Source organism: Triticum urartu, chromosome 3A, assembly GCF_056163025.1.
Source record: "Triticum urartu cultivar PI428250 chromosome 3A, HENAU_Tu73, whole genome shotgun sequence".
Classification (NCBI taxonomy): Eukaryota; Viridiplantae; Streptophyta; class Magnoliopsida; order Poales; family Poaceae; genus Triticum; species Triticum urartu.
Window position 1 is genome coordinate 392,627,190 of NC_141875.1, and position 19,866 is coordinate 392,647,055.

A 19,866-nucleotide genomic window follows, 5' to 3' on the forward strand; every position below is an offset into this window, starting at 1 on the left:
AATAACTTTATTATTGCCTCTAGGACATATTTCCTTCACCTTCCTCTTCCTTCCCTCTCCTACTCCAAGTTGGAAAGGGGGGAATCCTACTCCCGGTGGGAGTAGGACTCCCCATGGCGCACCCTAGAGAGGGTCGGCCATCCCCTCCTCTACTCCTTTATATACGGGGGCAGGAGGGCACCTCTAAACACACAAGTTGATTTGTTGATCTCTCCCAGCCGTGTGCAGTGCCCCCCTCCACCATAATCCACCTCGGTCATATCGTAGCGGTACTTAGGCGAAGCCTTGCATCGGTAGCAACATCATCACCGTTATCACACCGTCGTGCTGAGAAAACTCTCATGTGAAGCTTTGCTGGATCGGAGCTCGCAGGACGTCATCGAGTTGAATGTGTGCAGAACTCGGAGGTGCCGTGCGTTCGGTACTTGGATCGGTCGGATCGTGAAGACGTACGACTACATCAACCACGTTGTGCTAACGCTTCCGCATTCGGTCTATGAGGGTACGTGGACACACTCTCTCCTCTCGTTGCTATGCATCACCATGATCCTATGTGTGTAGGATTTTTTTTGAAATTACTGCGTTCCCCAATAGTGGTATGAGAGCCAGGTTTATGCATAGATGTTATATGCACGAGTAGAATACAAATGAGTTGTGGGCGATACAAGTCATATTGCTTACCAGCATGTCATACTTTGGTTCGCCGGTATTGTTGGATAAAGCGGTCCGGACCGACATTACGCATACGCTTACGCGATACTGGTTCTACCGACGTGCTTTGCACACAGGTGGCTGGCGGGTGTGAGTTTCTCCAACTTTAGTTGAACCGAGTGTGGCTACGCCCGGTCCTTGTGAAGGTTAAAACAACACTAACTTGACGAACTATCGTTGTGGTTTTGATGCATAGGTAAGAACGGTTCTTGCTCAGCCCGTAGCAGCCACATAAAACTTGCAACAACAAAGTAGAGGACGTCTAACTTGTTTTTGCAGGGCATGTTGTGATGTGATATGGTCAAGACATGATGAAATATAAATTGTTGTATGAGATGATCATATTTTGTTAAAGTTATCGGCTATTGGCACGAGCCTTATGGTTGTCTCTTTATTTGCATAAGATGCAGGTGCTATGTAATTGCTTTACTTTATAGCTATGCGATAGCAATAGTTGCAAAAGCAATAGCTGGTGAGACGACCATGTGGCGACCCGTTGATAAAAGATCAAGATGATGGAGATCATAGTGTCATGCCGGTAACAATGGAGATCATGACAGTACATTGGAAATGGAGATCAAAAGCACAAGATGATGATGGCCATATCATGACACATATTATGATTGCATGTGATGTTCATCTTTTATACATCTTATTTTGCTTAGTTCGGCGGTAGCTTTATAAGATGACCCCTTACTAAATTTCAAGGTAAAAGTGTTCTCCCTGAGTATGCACTGTTGCCAAAGTTCGTCGTGTCGAGACACCACGTGATGATCGGGTGAGATAAGCTCAACGTTCATCTACAACGGGTGTAAGATGGTTTTACACACGCAGAATACTCGGGTTAAACTTGACGAGCCTAGCATATGCAGATATGGCCTCGGAACACTGAGACCGAGAGGTCGAGCGTGAATCATATAGTAGATATGATCAACATAGTGATGTTCACCATTGAAAACTACTCCATCTCACGTGATGATCGGACATGGTTTAGTTGATTTGGATCACGTGATCATTTAAATGACTAGAGGGATGTCTATCTAAGTGGGAGTTCTTAAGTAATATGATTAATTGAACTTTAATTTATCATGAACTTAGTCCTGATAGTATTTGCATATCTATGTTGTAGATCAATAGCTCGCACATAGCTTCCCCATTTATTTTTGATATGTTCCTAGAGAAAAATAAATTGAAAGATGTTAGTAGCAATGTCGCGGATTAGATCTGTGATCTGAGAATTATCCTCATTGCTGCATAGAAGAATTATGTCCTTGATGCACCGCTAGGTGACGGACCTATTGCAGGAGCATATGCAGACGTTATGAACGTTTGGCAAAGCTTGGTATGATGACAACTTGATAGTTTAGTGCACCATGCTTTACGGCTTAGAACCGGGACTTTAAAAATGTTTTGAACGCCACGGAGCATATAAGATGTTCCAAGAGTTGAAATTGGTATTTCATACTCATGCCCGTGTCGAGAGGTATGAGACCTCTGACATTACTTTGCCTACAAGATGGAGGATAATAGCTCAACCAGTAAGCATGTGCTCAGATTGTCTGAGTACTACAATCACTTGAATCAAGTGGGAGTTAATCTTCCAGATAAGATAGTGATTGACAGAGTTCTCTAGTCACTATCACCAATTTGCTAGAACTTCATGATGAACTATAATATGCAAGGGATAACGGAAACGATTCCCAAGCTCTTCGTGATGCTGAAATCGACGAAGGTAGAAATCAAGAAAAGCATCAAGTGTTGATGGTTAACAAGACCACTGGTTTCAAGAAAAGGGCAAAGGGAAGAAGGGGAACTACAAGAAGAACGGCAAGTAAGTTGTTGCTCAAGTGAAGAAGCCCAAGTCTGGACCTAAGCCTGAGACTAAGTGATTTTACTGCAAAGGGACTAGTCACTGGAAGCGGAACTGTCCCAAGTATTTGGCGGATAAGAAGGATGACACAGTGAACAAAGGTATATTGGATATACATGTCCATTGTAGAGGGGGGTATTGTGCCCGGTTAAGAGAAAAAGAAAGGCCGTGTGTGCGGCCGTTGCGCCGTTCGTCGGCGTGGCGCCGTTCGTGCGGCGAGGCATACGTCGTCTAAAAATCTATGTCTAGCACTTCTTCTTCTATCTCTGTTTGAGCAAGAGAGACAGCGAGAGGTTCGTCCGGCGGTCGTGCCGCTGGAGGCTACTCGGCGTTCGTCGCCGGACCAGGTTTGTCCCAACAATTGGCATCAGAGCCTTGTCAATCCGCGGTGAGTCCGCGGCAAGCGTGGTGGCGCAGAGGTCGTGGTGGCGCGACGAGGAAGCTGCAGAGGCGCGGCACAGCGAGGCGGCGTGGAGGCGCGGCACGTCGGTGTTGGGGCGTGCGGTGGTGTCGTTCCCCATGTCGGGCGCGTGCCGGCGGTGGCGGCGTTCGCCGACGGCTGCGCGATGGAGCTCTGGGCCGTGTGTCGGACCAAGGAGATGCGTGGTGCTGCGGCTGTCACCGGCATGTGTCGCCGGAGTCGAAGGAGATGACATATGTCGCTGCAACCGGAGACGAGGAAGATGGCGTATGTCGCCAGAACATCGGGCGTGTGTCGCCGGCGGAGAAAAAGATCGGCGTGTATCGCTGAGGAAAAGGGTGGAGGCCGCTGCGGCGGCCATGGCAACGACGACGACGGGAGCTGCACTAACACGGGCAACGACAAATCAAGATTAGGGGGAGATTGTTAGGATAATCATGATTGAGTCAGTTGATTAGGTTGTGTTTGTCATGCACGTAGGTTGGTTAGACTCCAGAGTTGTTAGCTACGTGCATGCATCGGATGGATATGGTTGCATGTGGTTGAGATATTCTAGGAGGTGGGAGTCCGTGTGTGTGCATGGATAGAGTTTGTTAGACTCCAGACTCGTAATTAGCTATGTGTGCGTTCAGGCTGCGGGGTGGCCGGTGAGTCTGGCTATTTAAGCCATGTAATCCAGTCCATTGTAGAGGGGGGGATTGTGCCCGGTTAAGAGAAGAAGAAAGGCCGTGCGTGCGGCCGTTGCGCCGTTCGTCGGCGTGGCGCTATTCGTGCGGCGAGGCGTACGTCGTCTAAAAATCTATGTCTAGCACTTCTTCTTCTATCTCCGTTTGAGCAAGAGAGACAACGAGAGGTTCGTCCGGCGGTCGTGCCGCTGGAGGCTACTCAGCGTTCGTCGCCGGACCAGGTTTGTCCCAACAATAAAGTTAATAATGATAGTGCAACTTATTTGTAGCACTGCCGTTTAGGTCATATTGATGTAAAGCGCATGAAGAAAATCCATGCTGATGGGCTTTTGGAATTACTTGATTATGAATCAGTTGATGCTTGCGAACCATGCCTCATGGGCAAAGATGACTAAGACCCCGTTCTCCAGAACAATGGAGCGAGCAACTGACTTATTGGATATAATACATACTAATGTATGAGGTCCGATGAGTGTTGAGGCTCACAGCAGGTATCGTTATTTTCTAACATTCACAGATGATTTGAGCAGATATGGGTATATCTACTTGCAGAAACATAAGTCTGAAACATTTGAAAAGTTCAAAGAATTTCGGAGTGAAGTGGAAAATCATCGTAACAAGTAAATAAAGTTTCTACGATCTGATCGCAGAGCTGAATATTTGAGTTACGAGTTTGGTCTTCAATTAAAACAATGTGGAATAGTTTCACAAACTCATGCCACCTGGAACACCACAGCGTTATGGTGTGTCCGAACGTCATAACCGTACTTTATTTGATATAGTGCAATCTATAATGTCTCTTACCGATTTACCACTATCGTTTGGGGTTATGCATTAGAGACAACTGCATTCACATTAAAAAGGGCACCATCTAAATCCGTTGAGACGACACCGTATGAACTGTGGTTTAGCGAGAAACCTAAGCTGTCATTTCTTAAAGTTTGGGGTTGCGATGCTTATGTGAAAAAGTTTCATCTTGATAAGCTCAAACCCAAGTCAGAGAAGTGCGTCTTCATAGGATACCCAAAAGTAATTGTTGGTACACCTTCTATCACAGATCCGAAGGCAAGATATTTGTTGCTGAGAATGGATCCTTTCTAGAGAAGGAGTTTCTCTCGAAAGAAGTGAGTGGGAGGAAAGTAGAACTTGATGAGGTAACTGTACCTGCTCCTTTATTGGAAAGTAGTTCATCACAGAAATCTGTTTCTATGACTCCTACACAATTAGTGAGGAAACTAATGATGATGATCATGTAACTTCAGATCAAGTTACTACCGAACCTCGTAGGTCAACCAGAGTGAGATCCGCACCAGAGTGGTACGGTAATCCTATTCTAGAGGTCATGTTAACTGACCATAACGAACCTACGAACTATGAGGAAGCGATGATGAGCCCAGATTCCGCGAAATGGCTTGAGGCCATGAAATCTGAGATGGGATCCATGTATGAGAACAAAGTGTGGACTTTGGTTGACTTGCCCGATGATCGGGAAGCCATAGAAAATAAATGGATCTTCAAGAGGAAGACAAACGCTGATAGTAGTGTTACTATCTACAAATCTAGACTTGTCGAAAAAGGTTTTGACAAAGTTCAAGGTGTTGACTATGATGAGATTTTCTCACTCGTAGCGATGCTTAAGTCTATCCGAATCATGTTAGCAAATTGCCACATTTTATGAAATTTGGCAAATGGATGTCAAAACTACATTCCTTAATGGATTTCTTAAAGAAGAGTTGTATATGATGCAACCAGAAGGTTTTGTCGATCCTAAAGGTGCTAACAAAATGTGCAAGCTCCAGCGATCCATCTATGGACTGGTGCAAGCATCTCAGAGTTGAAATGTATGCTTTGATGAGTTGATCAAAGCATATAGTTTTATACAGACTTGTGGTGAAGCCTGTATTTACAAGAAAGTGAGTGGGAGCACTACATCATTTCTGATAAATATATGTGAATGACATAAGGTTGATCGAAAATAATGTAGAATTTTCTAGAAAGCATAAAGGAGTATTTGAAAGGAGTTTTTCAAATAAAGACCTCGGTGAAGCTACTTACATGTTGAGCATCAAGATCTATAGAGATAGATCAAGACGCTTGATAAGTTTTTTCAATGAGTACATACCTTGACAAGATTTTGAAGTAGTTCAAATGGAACAGTCAAAGAAAGAGTTCTTACCTGTGTTACAAGGTGTGAAATTGAGTAAGACTCAAAGCCCGACCAGGGCAGAATATAGAAAGAGAATAAAAGTCATTCCTTATGCCTCAGCCATAGTTTCTATAAAGTATGCCATGTTGTGTACCAGATCTATTGTATACCCTACACTGAGTTTAGCAAGGGAGTACAATAGTGATCTAGGAGTAGATCATTGGAAAACGGTCAAAATTATCCTTAGTGGAATAAGGATATGTTTCTAGATTATGGAGGTGACAAAAGGTTCGTCGTAAAGGGTTACGTCGATGCACATTTTGACACTGATCCAGATGACTCTAAGTCTCAATTTGGATACATTTTGAAAGTGGGAGCAATTAGCTAGAGCAGCTCCGTGCAGAGCATTGTTGACATAGAAATTTGCAAAATACATACGGATCTGAATGTGGCAGACCCGTAGACTAAACTTCTCTCATAAGCAAAACATGATCACACCCTAGTACTCTTTGGGTGTTAATCACATAGCGATGTGAACTAGATTATTGAATCTAGTAAACCCTTTGGGTGTTGGTCACATGACGATGTGAACTATGGGTGTTAATCACATGGTGATGTGAACTATTGGTGTTAAATCACATGGCGATGTGAACTAGATTATTGACTCTAGTGCAAGTGGGAGACTGAAGGAAATATGCCCTAGAGGCAATAATAAAGTTATTATTTATTTCCTTATTTCATGATAAATGTTTATTATTCATGCTAGAATTGTATTAACCGGAAACATAATACATGTGTGAATACATAGACAAACATAGTGTCACTAGTATGCCTCTACTTGACTAGCTCGTTAATCAAAGATGGTTAAGTTTCCTAACCATAGACATGAGTTGTCATTTGATTAACGGGATCACATCATTAGGAGAATGATGTGATTGACTTGACCCATTCTGTTAGCTTAGCACTTAATCGTTTAGTATGTTGCTATTGCTTTCTTCATGACTTATACATGTTCCTATGACTATGAGATTATGCAACTCCCGTTTACCGAAGGAACACTTTGTGTGCTACCAAACGTCACAACGTAATTGGGTGATTATAAAGGTGCTCTATAGGTGTCTCCGAAGGTACTTGTTGAGCTGGCATATTTCGAGATTAGGATTTGTCACTCCGATTGTCGGAGAGGTATCTCTGGGCCCACTCGATAATGCACATCACTATAAGCCTTGCAAGCATTGTAACTAATGAGTTAGTTGCGGGATGATGTATTACGAAACGAGTAAAGAGACTTGCCGGTAGCGAGATTGAACTAGGTATTGAGATACCGACGATCGAATCTCGGGCAAGTAACATACCGATGACAAAGGGAACAACGTATGTTGTTATGCGGTTTGACCGATAAAGATCTTCATAGAATATGTGGGAGCCAATATGAGCATCCAGGTTCCGCTATTGGTTATTGACCGGAAACATGTCTCGGTCATGTCTACATAGTTCTCGAACCCGTAGGGTCCGGATGCTTAAAGTTCGGTGATGATCGGTATTATGAGTTTTGTGTTTTGATGTACCGAAGGTAGTTCGGAGTCCCGGATATGATCACGGACATGACGAGGATTCTCGAAATGGTAGAGACATAAAGATCGATATATTGGACGACTATATTTGGATACCGGAATGGTTCCGGGTGAGATCGGGAATATACCGGAGCACCGGGAGGTTATCGGAACCCCCCGGGAGGTATATGGGCCTTAATGGGCTTTAGTGGAAAGGAGCAAGGGAGGTGGCGCCCCCCAAGCCCAATCCGAAATGGGAAGGGGACCGCCCCCCTTTCCTTCCTCTCCTACTCCAAGTTGGAAAGGGGGGAATCCTACTCTCGGTGGGAGTAGGACTCCCCATGGCGCGCCCTAGAGAGGGTCGACCCTCCCCTCCTCTACTCCTTTATATACGGGGGCAGGGGGCACCTCTAAACACACAAGTTGATCTATTGATCTCTCCCAGCCGTGTGCGGTGCCCCCCTCCACCATAATCCAGCTCGGTCATATCGTAGTGGTGCTTAGGAGAAGCCCTGCGTTGGTAGCAACATCATCACCGTCATCACGCCGTCGTGCTGACGAAACTCTCATGTGAAGCTTTGCTAGATCGGAGCTCGCGGGACATCATCGAGTTGAACGTGTGCAGAACTTGGAGGTGCCATGCGTTCGGTACTTGGATCGGTCGGATCGTGAAGACGTACGACTACATCAACCGCGTTGTGCTAATGCTTCCGCATTCGGTCTACGAGGGTACGTGGACACACTCTTCCCTTTCGTTGCTATGCATCACCATGATCCTGTGTGTGCGTAGGAAATTTTTGAAATTACTATGTTCCCCAACAAAACTACCTTATATGTGTTGCAGGGAAACAATGGGAAGCACTGAGGTTTACAAGATGGTACTAACTATTATACCTTGCCTTTTTGTATTCCTTTGCCCCATTTCCAATATAGAGAAGATATTTATGTACATCCTTGTTTTCAGGCTTCACTGATGATTACCTCTCAAACCACCTCTGTGGTCAGGAGGTGAGGAAAGTTTTCATACAACACCCACGGTTCAATATTGAAGTGTTCCTGAAGAGGTCGAAGGATGGACAGTCAATCATCCACAGGCACTGGCCTAAAGTTGCAAAGACCTTCAACATGAATGAAGGCTCAATATTCGCCTCCGCTTCAGCAGTTTTCTAGATGAGATACATCTCTCTATGTACCGTCTAAGATGCTAATTTCTAAAGGTTCTAGATGTTGCTTGTGAAACTTGCTGCTGGTGGCAGTTGTGTAATGGGGTAGCTGTGTGCTGAAGCTATATCATGTTATACTCTGATGTATTTCAATTATGAAATCCTGCTTCCTTAATATGGAAATGGAATATATTATGTGCTTAATATGAATGTCAATTAGATTAGTAAATGGATTATTAATAATAGGGCAATTAGCCCGCTAATTGGCCAATTAGCTTGCTAATTGGGTTTTCCTGTTGCAAACGGTTAATGAGAAACCACCGTGGGCGATGACCTCAGGCAACGCACACAGTTTTTAGGAATAAACCGTGTTGGATCAATGAACAATCACACACGGCATTCTCTTCAAAATTGTTTGCGTTACGCCACCTTGCATAAACGTTTTTCTTGGAGCGACTGTGTGGGATGTACATACGTGCGACCAGAAACAATTTCGCCGTATAATTATTTTTTTTAGCTATACTGTACGTATTGAAGGAAATATGCCCTAGAGGCAATAATAAAGTTATTATTTATTTCCTTATATCATGATAAATGTTTATTATTCATGCTAGAATTGTATTAACCAGAAACATAATACTTGTGTGAATACATAGACAAACAAAGTGTCACTAGTATGCCTCTACTTGACTAGCTCGTTAATCAAAGATGGTTATGTTTCCTAACCATAAACAAAAGAGTTGTTATTTGATTAACGGGATCACATCATTAGGAGAATGATGTGATTGGCATGACCCATTCCATTAGCTTAGCACCCGATCGTTTAGTATGTTGCTATTGCTTTCTTCATGACTTATACATGTTCCTATGACTATGAGATTATGCAACTCCCGTTTGCCGGAGAAATACTTGTGTGCTACCAAACGTCACAACGTAACTGGGTGATTATAAAGGAGCTCTACAGGTGTCTCCAAAGGTAAATGTTGGGTTGGCGTATTTCGATATTAGGATTTGTCACTCCGATTGTCGGAGAGGTATCTCTGGGCCCTCTCGGTAATGCACATCACTTAAAGCCTTGCAAGCATTGCAACTAATGAGTTAGTTGCGGGATGATGTATTACAGAACGAGTAAAGAGACTTGCCGGTAATGAGATTGAACTAGGTATTGGAATACCGACGATCGAATCTCGGGCAAGTAACATACCGATGACAAAGGGAACAACGTATATTGTTATGCGGTCTGACCGATAAAGATCTTCGTAGAATATGTAGGAGCCAATATGGGCATCCAGGTCCCGCTATTGGTTATTGACCGGAGACGTGTCTCGGTCATGTCTACATTGTTCTCGAACCCGTAGGGTCCGCACGCTTAAGGTTACGATGACAGTTATATTATGAGTTTATGCATTTTGATATACCGAAGGTTGTTCGGAGTCCCGGATGTGATCACGGACATGACGAGGAGTCTCGAAATGGTCGAGACATAAAGATTGATATATTGGAAGCTTATGTTTGGATATCGGAAGTGTTCCGGGTGAAATCGGGATTTTACCGGAGTACCGGGAGGTTACCGGAACCCCCCGGGGAGCTAGATGGGCCTTAATGGGCCTTGGTGGAAAAGAGAAGAGGCAGCCCATAGTGGGCCGCGCGCCCCTCCCCTCCCTTGGTCCGAATTGGACAAGGAGAGGGGGCCGGCCCCTCTCTCTCTTTTCCCCCCTCCGCGAGTCCTATTCCAACTAGGATTGGGGGGGGGGGGGGAATCCTACTCCCAGAGGGAGTAGGACTCTCCTGGCGCGCCCTATGTGGCCGGCCGGCCTCCCCCCTTTGGTCCTTTATATACTGAGGCAGAGGCACCCTAGAGACACACAAGTTGATCCACGTGATCTATTCCTTAGCCGTGTGCGGCGCCCCCAGCCACCATAATCCTTGATAATATTGTAGCGGTGCTTAGGCGAAGCCCTGCAGCAGTAGTACATCAAGATCGTCACCACGCCGTCGTGCTGACGGAACTCTTCCCTGACACTTTGCTGGATCGGAGTCCGGGGATCGTCATCGAGCTGGACGTGTGCTAAAACTCGGAGGTGCCGTAGTTTTGGTGCTTGATCGGTTGGGCCGTGAAGACGTACGACTACATCAACCAAACGCTTCCGTTGTCGATCTACAAGGTATGTAGATCACACTCTCCCCTCTCATTGCTATGCATCACCATGATCTTGCATGTGCGTAGGAATTTTTTTGAAATTACTACGTTCCCAACACGTATTTCCGTACTTGCACGCTCGCCGGTCGCACACGACCTCATTTTGCGGAACATGTGTGCCAGGAGGGCATATCCCCGACGGTTTCTGGGTCGTGTGGGAAGAACCCCCCTATCACCCACACTCACTTGGCGACTGTTCCAGATGCCGTCGCGGAAAGGGGTTTTAAACCATTTGTTTAGGACCGACGCGCACCAGTGAATAGCAGGACCCAGGGGCGAAGCTACGTATAGCTACCCGGTGTCACTGGCATCGGGTGCAATTTGCACGCACTTATTAGCTTAGTGTGTAGGCCATTCAATTGTTTGATATGTAGGCATGTGTTCTTCTATATGGACACCGGGTAATTTTTAGTCTGGATCCGCCCCTGGTAGGACCTGGATGCCCACGATGACTCCCACATATTCAACGAAGATCTTTATCGGTTTGAACGATGATGTCAATGATTCAAATAATCCCGTATACAATTTCCTCTGTCTCGCGATATTTTACTTGTCCGAGATTCGATCGTCGGTATCGCCATACCTAGTTCAAACTCGTTACCGACAAGTCTCTTTACTCGTTTCGTAATATAAGACCCCCGTGACTAAACACATTAGTCACATGCTTGCAAGCTACTTACAGTGTATTATCTAGAGGGCCCGGAGATATCTCTCTGTCACATGGAGTGATAAATTCGAGTCTCGATCCATGCAACCCAACAAATACTTTTCGAGATACCTAAAGAGCACTTTTATGATCACCCAGTTATGAAGTGACGTTTGATACCCATAAAGTATTCTTCTGATATTAGGGAGTTGCACGATCTCATGGTCTAAGGAATAGGTACTTGACAATAAGAAAGCTAAGGCAAAGTGAACTTAGTGACACGATCAGATGGTAAGCTTACGATTGGGTCTGTCCATCACATCATTCTCCTAATGATGTGATTCCGTTATTAACTGACAACTCATGTCTATGTTTAGGAAACCTTAACCATATTTAATCAACGAGCTAGTCTAGTAGAGGCTCATTAGGGACATGGTGTTTGTTTATGTATCCACACATGTATTTGAGTTTCCGCTTAATACAATTATAGCACAAAGAATAAACATTTATTGGGGAAATATGATAATAGCAACTTTATTATTATCTCTAGGGCATATTTCCAACACGTGCTGCCTGCAATGACATAGTTAGATTTATCGCAAGTTTGCATGCATTCTAGTTTGCTTAGTTTCATATCCACTTAGATGTTCCTCTATCGCTTACCCCATTGGAGTTAACTATGTAGTGTTACTTAATTGTTTCTGTAAGCCATTTACCTATGTTGTTAGATTCCTGTTGAGTTTCTGTCTAGTTATTTTTTCATTGTGCATCTTCAAGATAATTTATTCCATTGAAGAAATCTTCTATTCAACCCCCTCTAATCGATTTTGACCCTATAGTTCTGCAATATCGTCCATGTTGCGACGATGTATTGCTGGCGATGACGGCGACAACAATACAGGCGAACCTGACGGCCTTGTAGTTATGAGAGGTGGAGGACGACTGTTTGTTGGGATCGCTGCGATGTGAAGAGTGGAACGAAGGGAACCACTGCTCTGCTGTTGTGTTGACCAATTTAACGACATATGTGACCAATCAAACAACTGCCAAGCCAGAAATCAATAGGATGGCGCATAATGCTCGTCAAATTTTGACAAGTGTAGATTTTTTTATTTTGAGAAGATTTTGATGAGTGTAGATATGACGTACTCTCCTCCTGTCTTAAAATAAATGTTTTAATTTTAGTATAACTTTATACTAAAGTTAGCACAAGATTGAGACACTTATTTTGGGACAAAGTTGAGACATTTATTTTTAGACGGATGAAGTAGTATGTTAGAGTTGCTTTTTTTAGGGAACAGTTGCTTTAAACATCGTCGTGTGATCCAAACACGCCCTAACTGGCCCGGTTGTCAGTGTGATCCCTTCTCATCCCATCTTTCTTCTTCAAACCCCCCACGGCCCCGAGCATTTTGGATCTTCCCTTCCCCGCAACCGAACCCAAACCCCGACCAAACCCCTCGACCTCACTCACCTCCTCGCCTAGGGTTAGGGTTTCAACTCCACCGGCTCTCTCCCGCTCCAATTCGAACGAATCCTCCCGCATGGCCGCCGGCGTCCTGGTGGACTTCCCCTCCATGGGGTCCGCCTGCTTCTTCCCCAGCCTCGAGTCCCTCCTCCGCGACTCCACGTCCCGCTTCCTCGCCGCCGTCTCCGCCGCCCCCGACCCGGACCTCACCAACTTCCGCTCCCTCTTCTCCCGTGTCCTCACCACCTACCCGGACCCTCCCCTCGAGGCCGTCTGGTTCTTCTCCGCGCTCACCTTCCACGACGCCCCCGACGACCTCCGCTCCATTCTCCACCTCCTCTCCGCCTTCACCGCCTCCTCCCCTGCCGCCGCCAAGCCCCTTGCGCTCCTCGCCCCCGTCGTCTCCGAACTCTTCCACTCCGCCAAGCCCCGCAGGGAGATTGAGGCGCTCGTCGAGGCTGTCCTCAGCTACATCAGTATTTGCAGCAGCCGCCCCGCTGGCGGCGAGGTCAACGCCGACGCTGGGAGGCTCTTGCCAGGTTTCGGGGAGCTGGTCAAGGTGTGGAGCGTGCGCAACTCGAGGGACAGATGCCCGTTCCAGGTCCTTTTCCCGCTAGTCGGGGACGAGGCCAGGCGGGAGCTCATGAAGGACGGCTGCAGCGTCACTTTCCTCGCCGGTGTGGTGGTGGCGGAGGCCTTCCTGCTCAGGCTCTGCCTCAAGGTGCAGGGTGTGGCTGGGGTGCCACGTTCTGAGCTGCAGAAGGAGCTAAGGATCTGGGCGGTTAGCTCTATCTCGGTCTTCCAGAACCAGCAATTCTTCGGTGAGTTGATGCTGGCCATGCCCTTATTGTTCCTTGTAGCTTCATGTTTAGTGACTCCACCGGGATGACCATTTTGCTGATGGATTTTGCAGGAGTCCTGCTGAACATGCTTGTAAACCCTCCGCTGCCTGTTTATTCACTACTGGTATGTGTTCCTTTTCAGAGTATGTATCACGTCGTTGCAGGGAACATAAATACCTAGGAATAGCCATGAGCAAATAGGCTCATCCCTTAAATTAAGGAATACGAGGGCTGCTTAGGCGTTGCCATTATCTGTTGTATTAGTTAGCTAATTGCCATACATTACCTTTCATGAGATATGAACTGTGCAACTTGTTCCTTTGTACTCCCTCCGTTTGGAATTACTTGTCGCAGAAATGGATGTATCTAGACATATTTTAGTTCTAGATACATCCATATCCGAGACAAGTAATTCCGAACGGAGGGAGTACTTCTATTGTGCTTGGACTCAGGGGTCTTTCTTGTGGAAACTAGAGAGGAGAACAGTACTAGGACAGTAGGACTACTGTATTTCACGTTGTATCCACCAGGAGCCTTACTTGGGATGGAATTTGCATACCATCTTTGCAATGTGAACTGGATGAAGTCTGATCTGTGGTGATCTTTTGCCCTTCTATTTGAACCATCATCACTATATGTATGTGTATGCTGTGTAGTGTGAACCTTGCTATTCCAGTCACAAAATGCTCAATTGCTACCATGTTTACTTATTTTAGACCACAAACTGTTGTGCAGGCCGTGCTAGTCCCTTGCTAATGAATTAAGTTCGCCAGCATTTTCATTTGTTTGCAGATTTACTGAATTAAGTATAGAACAATACTTGTCTGTCTTTGTATAGTGACTCCTTCCTCAATTCTTTCCGTTTACTGTGCCAATATCGTTCATAAGAATGAACTAGTTGTTCGCCCCTGATGCAATTTGAGTTATGATGATGTCATTATTATTTTTTACGTATTATTGAAGTTGCAATTTGTTTTTTGGTGCATAACTCAGAGTGCTGATGATGAGATCTTGGTGAGAGATGTCCTTTATGATGCTTTGATCTTGGTGGATTATTCATTCCTCAATGGAGCTGAAGTTGATCAAGCTGATAGTTCCCTTTTGCCTATTTTTGTGTCAAGATTGGTTATAACTCTTGATGCCATCAATGATGCCAGGTGATAAATAGTTGTTAACTAAACTTGTCTGGTTGAAAGAAAATTTCTTCTAATTTATTTATTCATGATAATAGGGCCAAAGGAGATCAAGGGAGAGCAATGTCGTTTATCAACGCCTTCTCAACTTCAAATATTCCCGTTTACCTGGCTAGGTGGGCTGCTCGTCAAGCTGGCACTGACCAACTCGGCAAACCAGTTGCTATCACACCTCAAGCTTTTCTGAGTATGTACATATTTGACATGATCCTGTCAATTTTAAGTAACAATAGGTGCTTGTTATTGTGTTGTATAGAGTCGGTGCTGAAGTTGTACATGGTTTCTTTTCACAGAGTGGCTTGTAGATCTCGAAGACAAGGGGCTCACAGTGTTTGGAGAGAACTGTTCAAGGATCAGGGAGAGGCTGATGCATGATGATGCCAAGAATGACTATCACTATCAGAGCAGGATGGGTCACTCAGACGCTGACCTTTTCTTCATTGACAAGCAGAGTCACCAGGAGGGTATGCACACAGAAGGTGGGGAGGATGAAGAAGCCGCGGAGATGGAGACAGCTGATAATGCTTTCATGGCTGCCGCTCAGTCCATGAAGGTGATGGCGAATGGCATAAGGAAAAGGAAGGATTGTGGAAATGAAGACGCAGCAGTTGTGAAGTTTGTGAAGTACAAGGCTGAAGACAGCTCGGTTAAGGATTACTTCTTGTCTGCTGCTACCAATGGCATGAGCAGTGGTAGCGAGGTGGAGAATCCACAGTCTGATGATGAGATGGAAGAAACAGCTTGATATGGGTAGAAGGAAATCACTCACTAATGCTTACTTGAGGAGAGTCGTTTTGAAGAGTTCACTGGACAAGTGCCTTTCTGGAGTCTGCAAGACTGTTGTTCTTTTGGTTTCTGCCTCAGCGCCTCTTAATGATGTCATGATGTAGTAGTATCTCGTATGGTTCCTGCTCGATGATGACGATGAGTTGAAGCGGGTTCCTGCGGTCCGACTCCAGCAGGCCTACGGATATAGTAGTAACTGGTAGCTAACCTAACTTGGTACGTAATGCCATGAGCTATATCATGTTCCTTGTTATATGCAATTAGAGACTTTCAACATGTAGATTTGCTTCCAAGACTTCTGTCATAGAAGAGTACCTTTCCTGTTATCCCACGGTACCTTCTTGAATTAATGAATCCACGGTACCTTCTTGAATTAACGAACCGTGGCTACCTTTTAGTTCATAAATTGCTATGGATGGATATTGTGCCTTGCGTTTATTTGTTGTATCAGAGCTAGCAAAAATCCAAGAGTACTTCTGTGGTGGTCTGATAACATTTTTTGGTCGCCCAAAGACATGTCTTCGCATGTTATGCTTTTTATTTACGTGCTGTAATTTTATTTGTATATCTATCTACTGGGTGTTATTTCTAGTCCTCTTGGTTCAACATAGGCAGTTTCCTTTCTTTCTAAAAACAAAACAAAACTTTGCCTGTTGGGGTCTTTGTCGTGATCTAGTATCTTAATGTGAGATCTAGGTTTGAAGATCATGTCGTAAGGACCACAGTGGGTGAAAGTGGATTTTGATTTGGCCGATTCGTTTGAAATTAATGCAGTTTTGAAATACCAAAAATACTCCATCCAGCAGAAAAAACTTGTCGAACAAGCTTGGGACAAGCTTTTACAAATGGAGAGAGTATCTTTGCATGGTGCTGATGTTGTCTATTTTGTTTGTACTGAATATTCGTTGATTGGGTGAAGATGCGTGTATGTCTCATGTCCTGACACGCCCCATTGAATGGAAAAGCCCACGAGCACCCTGTAGCATTTGGGAATTTTATTTGTATAGACAAATATTAAAAATCCTATGTCAAATATTAAGCATTTGGGAATTTTATTTGTATAGACAAATATTAGATGTCCGATGTCAAATACTCCCCCCGTTCCATAATGTAGGACGTTTTTTGACACTACACTAGTGTCAAAAAACGTCCTACATGTTGGGGAACGTAGCAGAATTTAAAATTTTCTACGCATCACCAAGATCAATCTATGGAGTTATCTAGCAACGAGGGAAAGGGGAGTGCATCTACATACCCTTGTAGATCGCGAGCGGAAGCGTTCAAGAGAACGGGGTTGATGGAGTCGTACTCGTCGTGATCCAAATCACCGATGACCTAGCGCCGAACGGACGACACCTCCGCGTTTAACACACGTACGGTTGGGAAGACGTCTCCTCCTTCTTGATCCAGCAAGGGGAAGGAGAGGTTGATGGAGATCCAGCAGCACGACGGTGTGGTGGTGGAAGCAGCGGTGATCTCGGCAGGGCTTCGCCAAGCTCCAATGAGAGAGAGAAAGGTGTTACGAGGGGAGAGGGAGGGGGCCAGGGACTTGGTGCGGCTGCCCTCCCTCCCTCCACTATATATAGGGCCCCTAAGGGGGGATCTCAAGGGGGGGGGGGGGGCGCCGGCCAAGGGGGGTGGCTTCCCCCCCAAGCCAAGTGGGGCGCCCCCCACCCCTAGGGTTTCCAACCCTAGGCGCAGCGGGAGGCCCAAGGGGGGCGCACCAGCCCACCAGGGGCTGGTTCCCTTCCCCACTTCAGCCCATGGGGCCCTCCGGGATAGGTGGCCCCACCCGGTGGACCCCCGGGACCCTTCCGGTGGTCCCGGTACAATACGGTGACCCCGAAACTTTCTCGATGGCCGAAACTAGACTTCCTATATATAATTCTTCACCTCCGGACCATTCCGGAACTCCTCGTGACGTCCGGGATCTCACGTGGGACTCCGAACAACTTTCGGGTTACCGCATACTAATATCTACCCTAGCGTCACCGAACCTTAAGTGTGTAGACCCTACGGGTTCGGGAGACACGTAGACATGACCGAGACGACTCTCCGGTCAATAAGCAACAACGGGATCTGGATACCCATGTTGGCTCCCACATGTTCCACGGCGATCTCATCGGATGAACCACGATGTCGAGGATTCAATCAATCCCGTATACAATTCCCTTTCTCAATCGGTACGTTACTCGTCCAAGACTCGATCGTCGGTATCCCAATACCTCGTTCAATCTCGTTACCGGCAAGTCACTTTACTCGTACCGTAATGCATGATCCCGTGGTCAACCACTTGGTCACATTGAGCTTATTATGATGATGCATTACCGAGTGGGCCCAGAGATACCTCTCCGTCATACGGAGTGACAAATCCCAGTCTCGATTCGTGCCAACCCAACAGACACTTCCGGAGATACCCGTAGTGCACCTTTATAGTCACCCAGTTACGTTGTGATGTTTGGCACACCCAAAGCACTCCTACGGTATCCGGGAGTTGCACAATCTCATGGTCTAAGGAAATGATACTTGACATTCGGAAAAGCTCTAGCAAACGAACTACACGATCTTTGAGCTATGCTTAGGATTGGGTCTTGTCCATCACATCATTCTCCTAATGATGTGATCCCGTTATCAATGACATCTAATGTCCATAGTCAGGAAACCATGACTATCTTTTGATCAACAAGCTAGTCAACTAGAGGCTCACTAGGGACGTGTTGTGGTCTATGTATTCACACATGTATTACGATTTCCGGATAACACAATTATAGCATGAACAATAGACAATTATCATGAACAAGGAAATATAATAATAACCATTTTATTATTGCCTCTAGGGCATATTTCCAACAGTCTCCCACTTGCACTAGAGTCAATAATCTAGTTACATTGTGATGAATTGAGCACCCATAGAGTTCTGGTGTTGATCATGTTTTGCTCCAGGGAGAGGTTTAGTCAACGGATCTGCCACATTCAGGTCCGTATGTACTTTACAAATATCTATGTCTCCATTTTGAACACTTTCACGTATGGAGTTGAAGCGACACTTGATATGCCTGGTCTTCCTGTGAAACCTGGGCTCCTTGGCAAGGGCAATAGCTCCAGTGTTGTCACAGAAGAGAGTCATCGGGCCCGACGCATTGGGAATGACTCCTAGGTCGGTAATGAACTCCTTCACCCAGATTGCTTCTTGTGCTGCCTCCGAGGCTGCCATGTACTCCGCTTCACATGTAGATCCCGCCATAATGCTTTGCTTGCAACTGCACCAGCTTACTGCCCCACCATTCAAAATATACACGTATCCGGTTTGTGACTTAGAGTCATCCAGATCTGTGTCGAAGCTAGCATCGACGTAACCCTTTACGACGAGCTGTTCGTCACCTCCATAAACGAGAAACATATCCTTAGTCCTCTTTAGGTACTTCAGGATATTCTTGACCGCTGTCCAGTGTTCCATGCCGGGATTACTTTGGTACCTTCCTACCAAACTTACGGCAAGGTTTACATCAGGTCTGGTACACAGCATGGCATACATAATAGACCCTATGGCCGAGGCATAGGGGACGACACACATCTTTTCTCTATCTTCTGTCGTGGTCGGGCATTGAGCCGTGCTCAATTGCATACCTTGCAATACAGGCAAGAACCCCTTATTGGACTGATCCATATTGAACTTCTTCAATATCTTGTCAAGGTACGTACTTTGTGAAAGACCAATGAGGCGTCTCGATCTATCTCTATAGATTTTGATGCCTAATATATAAGCAGCTTCTCCAAGGTCCTTCATTGAAAAACACTTGTTCAAGTAGGCCTTTATGCTTTCCAAGAATTCTATATCATTTCCCATCAACAGTATGTCATCCACATATAATATGAGAAATGCTACGGAGCTCCCACTCACTTTCTTGTAAACACAGACTTCTCCATAAGTCTGTGTAAACCCAAACGCTTTGATCATCTCATCAAATCGAATGTTCCAACTCTGAGATGCTTGCACCAGCCCATAGATTGAGCGTTGGAGCTTGCACACCTTGTTAGCATTCTTAGGATCGACAAAACCTTCCGGCTGCATCATATACAATTCTTCCTTAAGAAAGCCATTAAGGAATGCCGTTTTGACGTCCATTTGCCATATCTCATAATCATAGAATGCGGCAATTGCTAACATGATTCGGACGGAC

General features: G+C 45.4%; 1 protein-coding gene across 1 annotated transcript; it reads left to right on the forward strand.

Moving 5' to 3' along the window:
- Positions 1-12,780: 12,780 nt before the first annotated feature.
- LOC125544188 (SNF2 domain protein) lies at positions 12,781-16,062 on the forward strand. The gene is made up of 5 exons (XM_048707773.2): positions 12,781-13,685; positions 13,778-13,830; positions 14,700-14,863; positions 14,938-15,086; positions 15,193-16,062. Exons 1-5 carry the CDS (start codon positions 12,941-12,943, stop codon positions 15,642-15,644), a joined length of 1,563 nt encoding a protein of 520 aa, XP_048563730.1. The 5' UTR covers positions 12,781-12,940; the 3' UTR covers positions 15,645-16,062.
- Positions 16,063-19,866: the final 3,804 nt, after the last annotated feature.

What these genes read in the sequence shown, in the direction of transcription:
- LOC125544188 (XM_048707773.2), top strand. Translation starts at nt 12,941, where the DNA reads ATGGCCGCCGGCGTCCTGGTGGACTTCCCCTCCATGGGGTCCGCCTGC. An exon ending in TGCCTGTTTATTCACTACTG is followed by an intron (nt 13,831 to 14,699) that starts GTATGTGTTCCT and finishes TGCATAACTCAG; the next exon opens with AGTGCTGATGATGAGATCTT. An exon ending in CACACCTCAAGCTTTTCTGA is followed by an intron (nt 15,087 to 15,192) that starts GTATGTACATAT and finishes TTCTTTTCACAG; the next exon opens with AGTGGCTTGTAGATCTCGAA.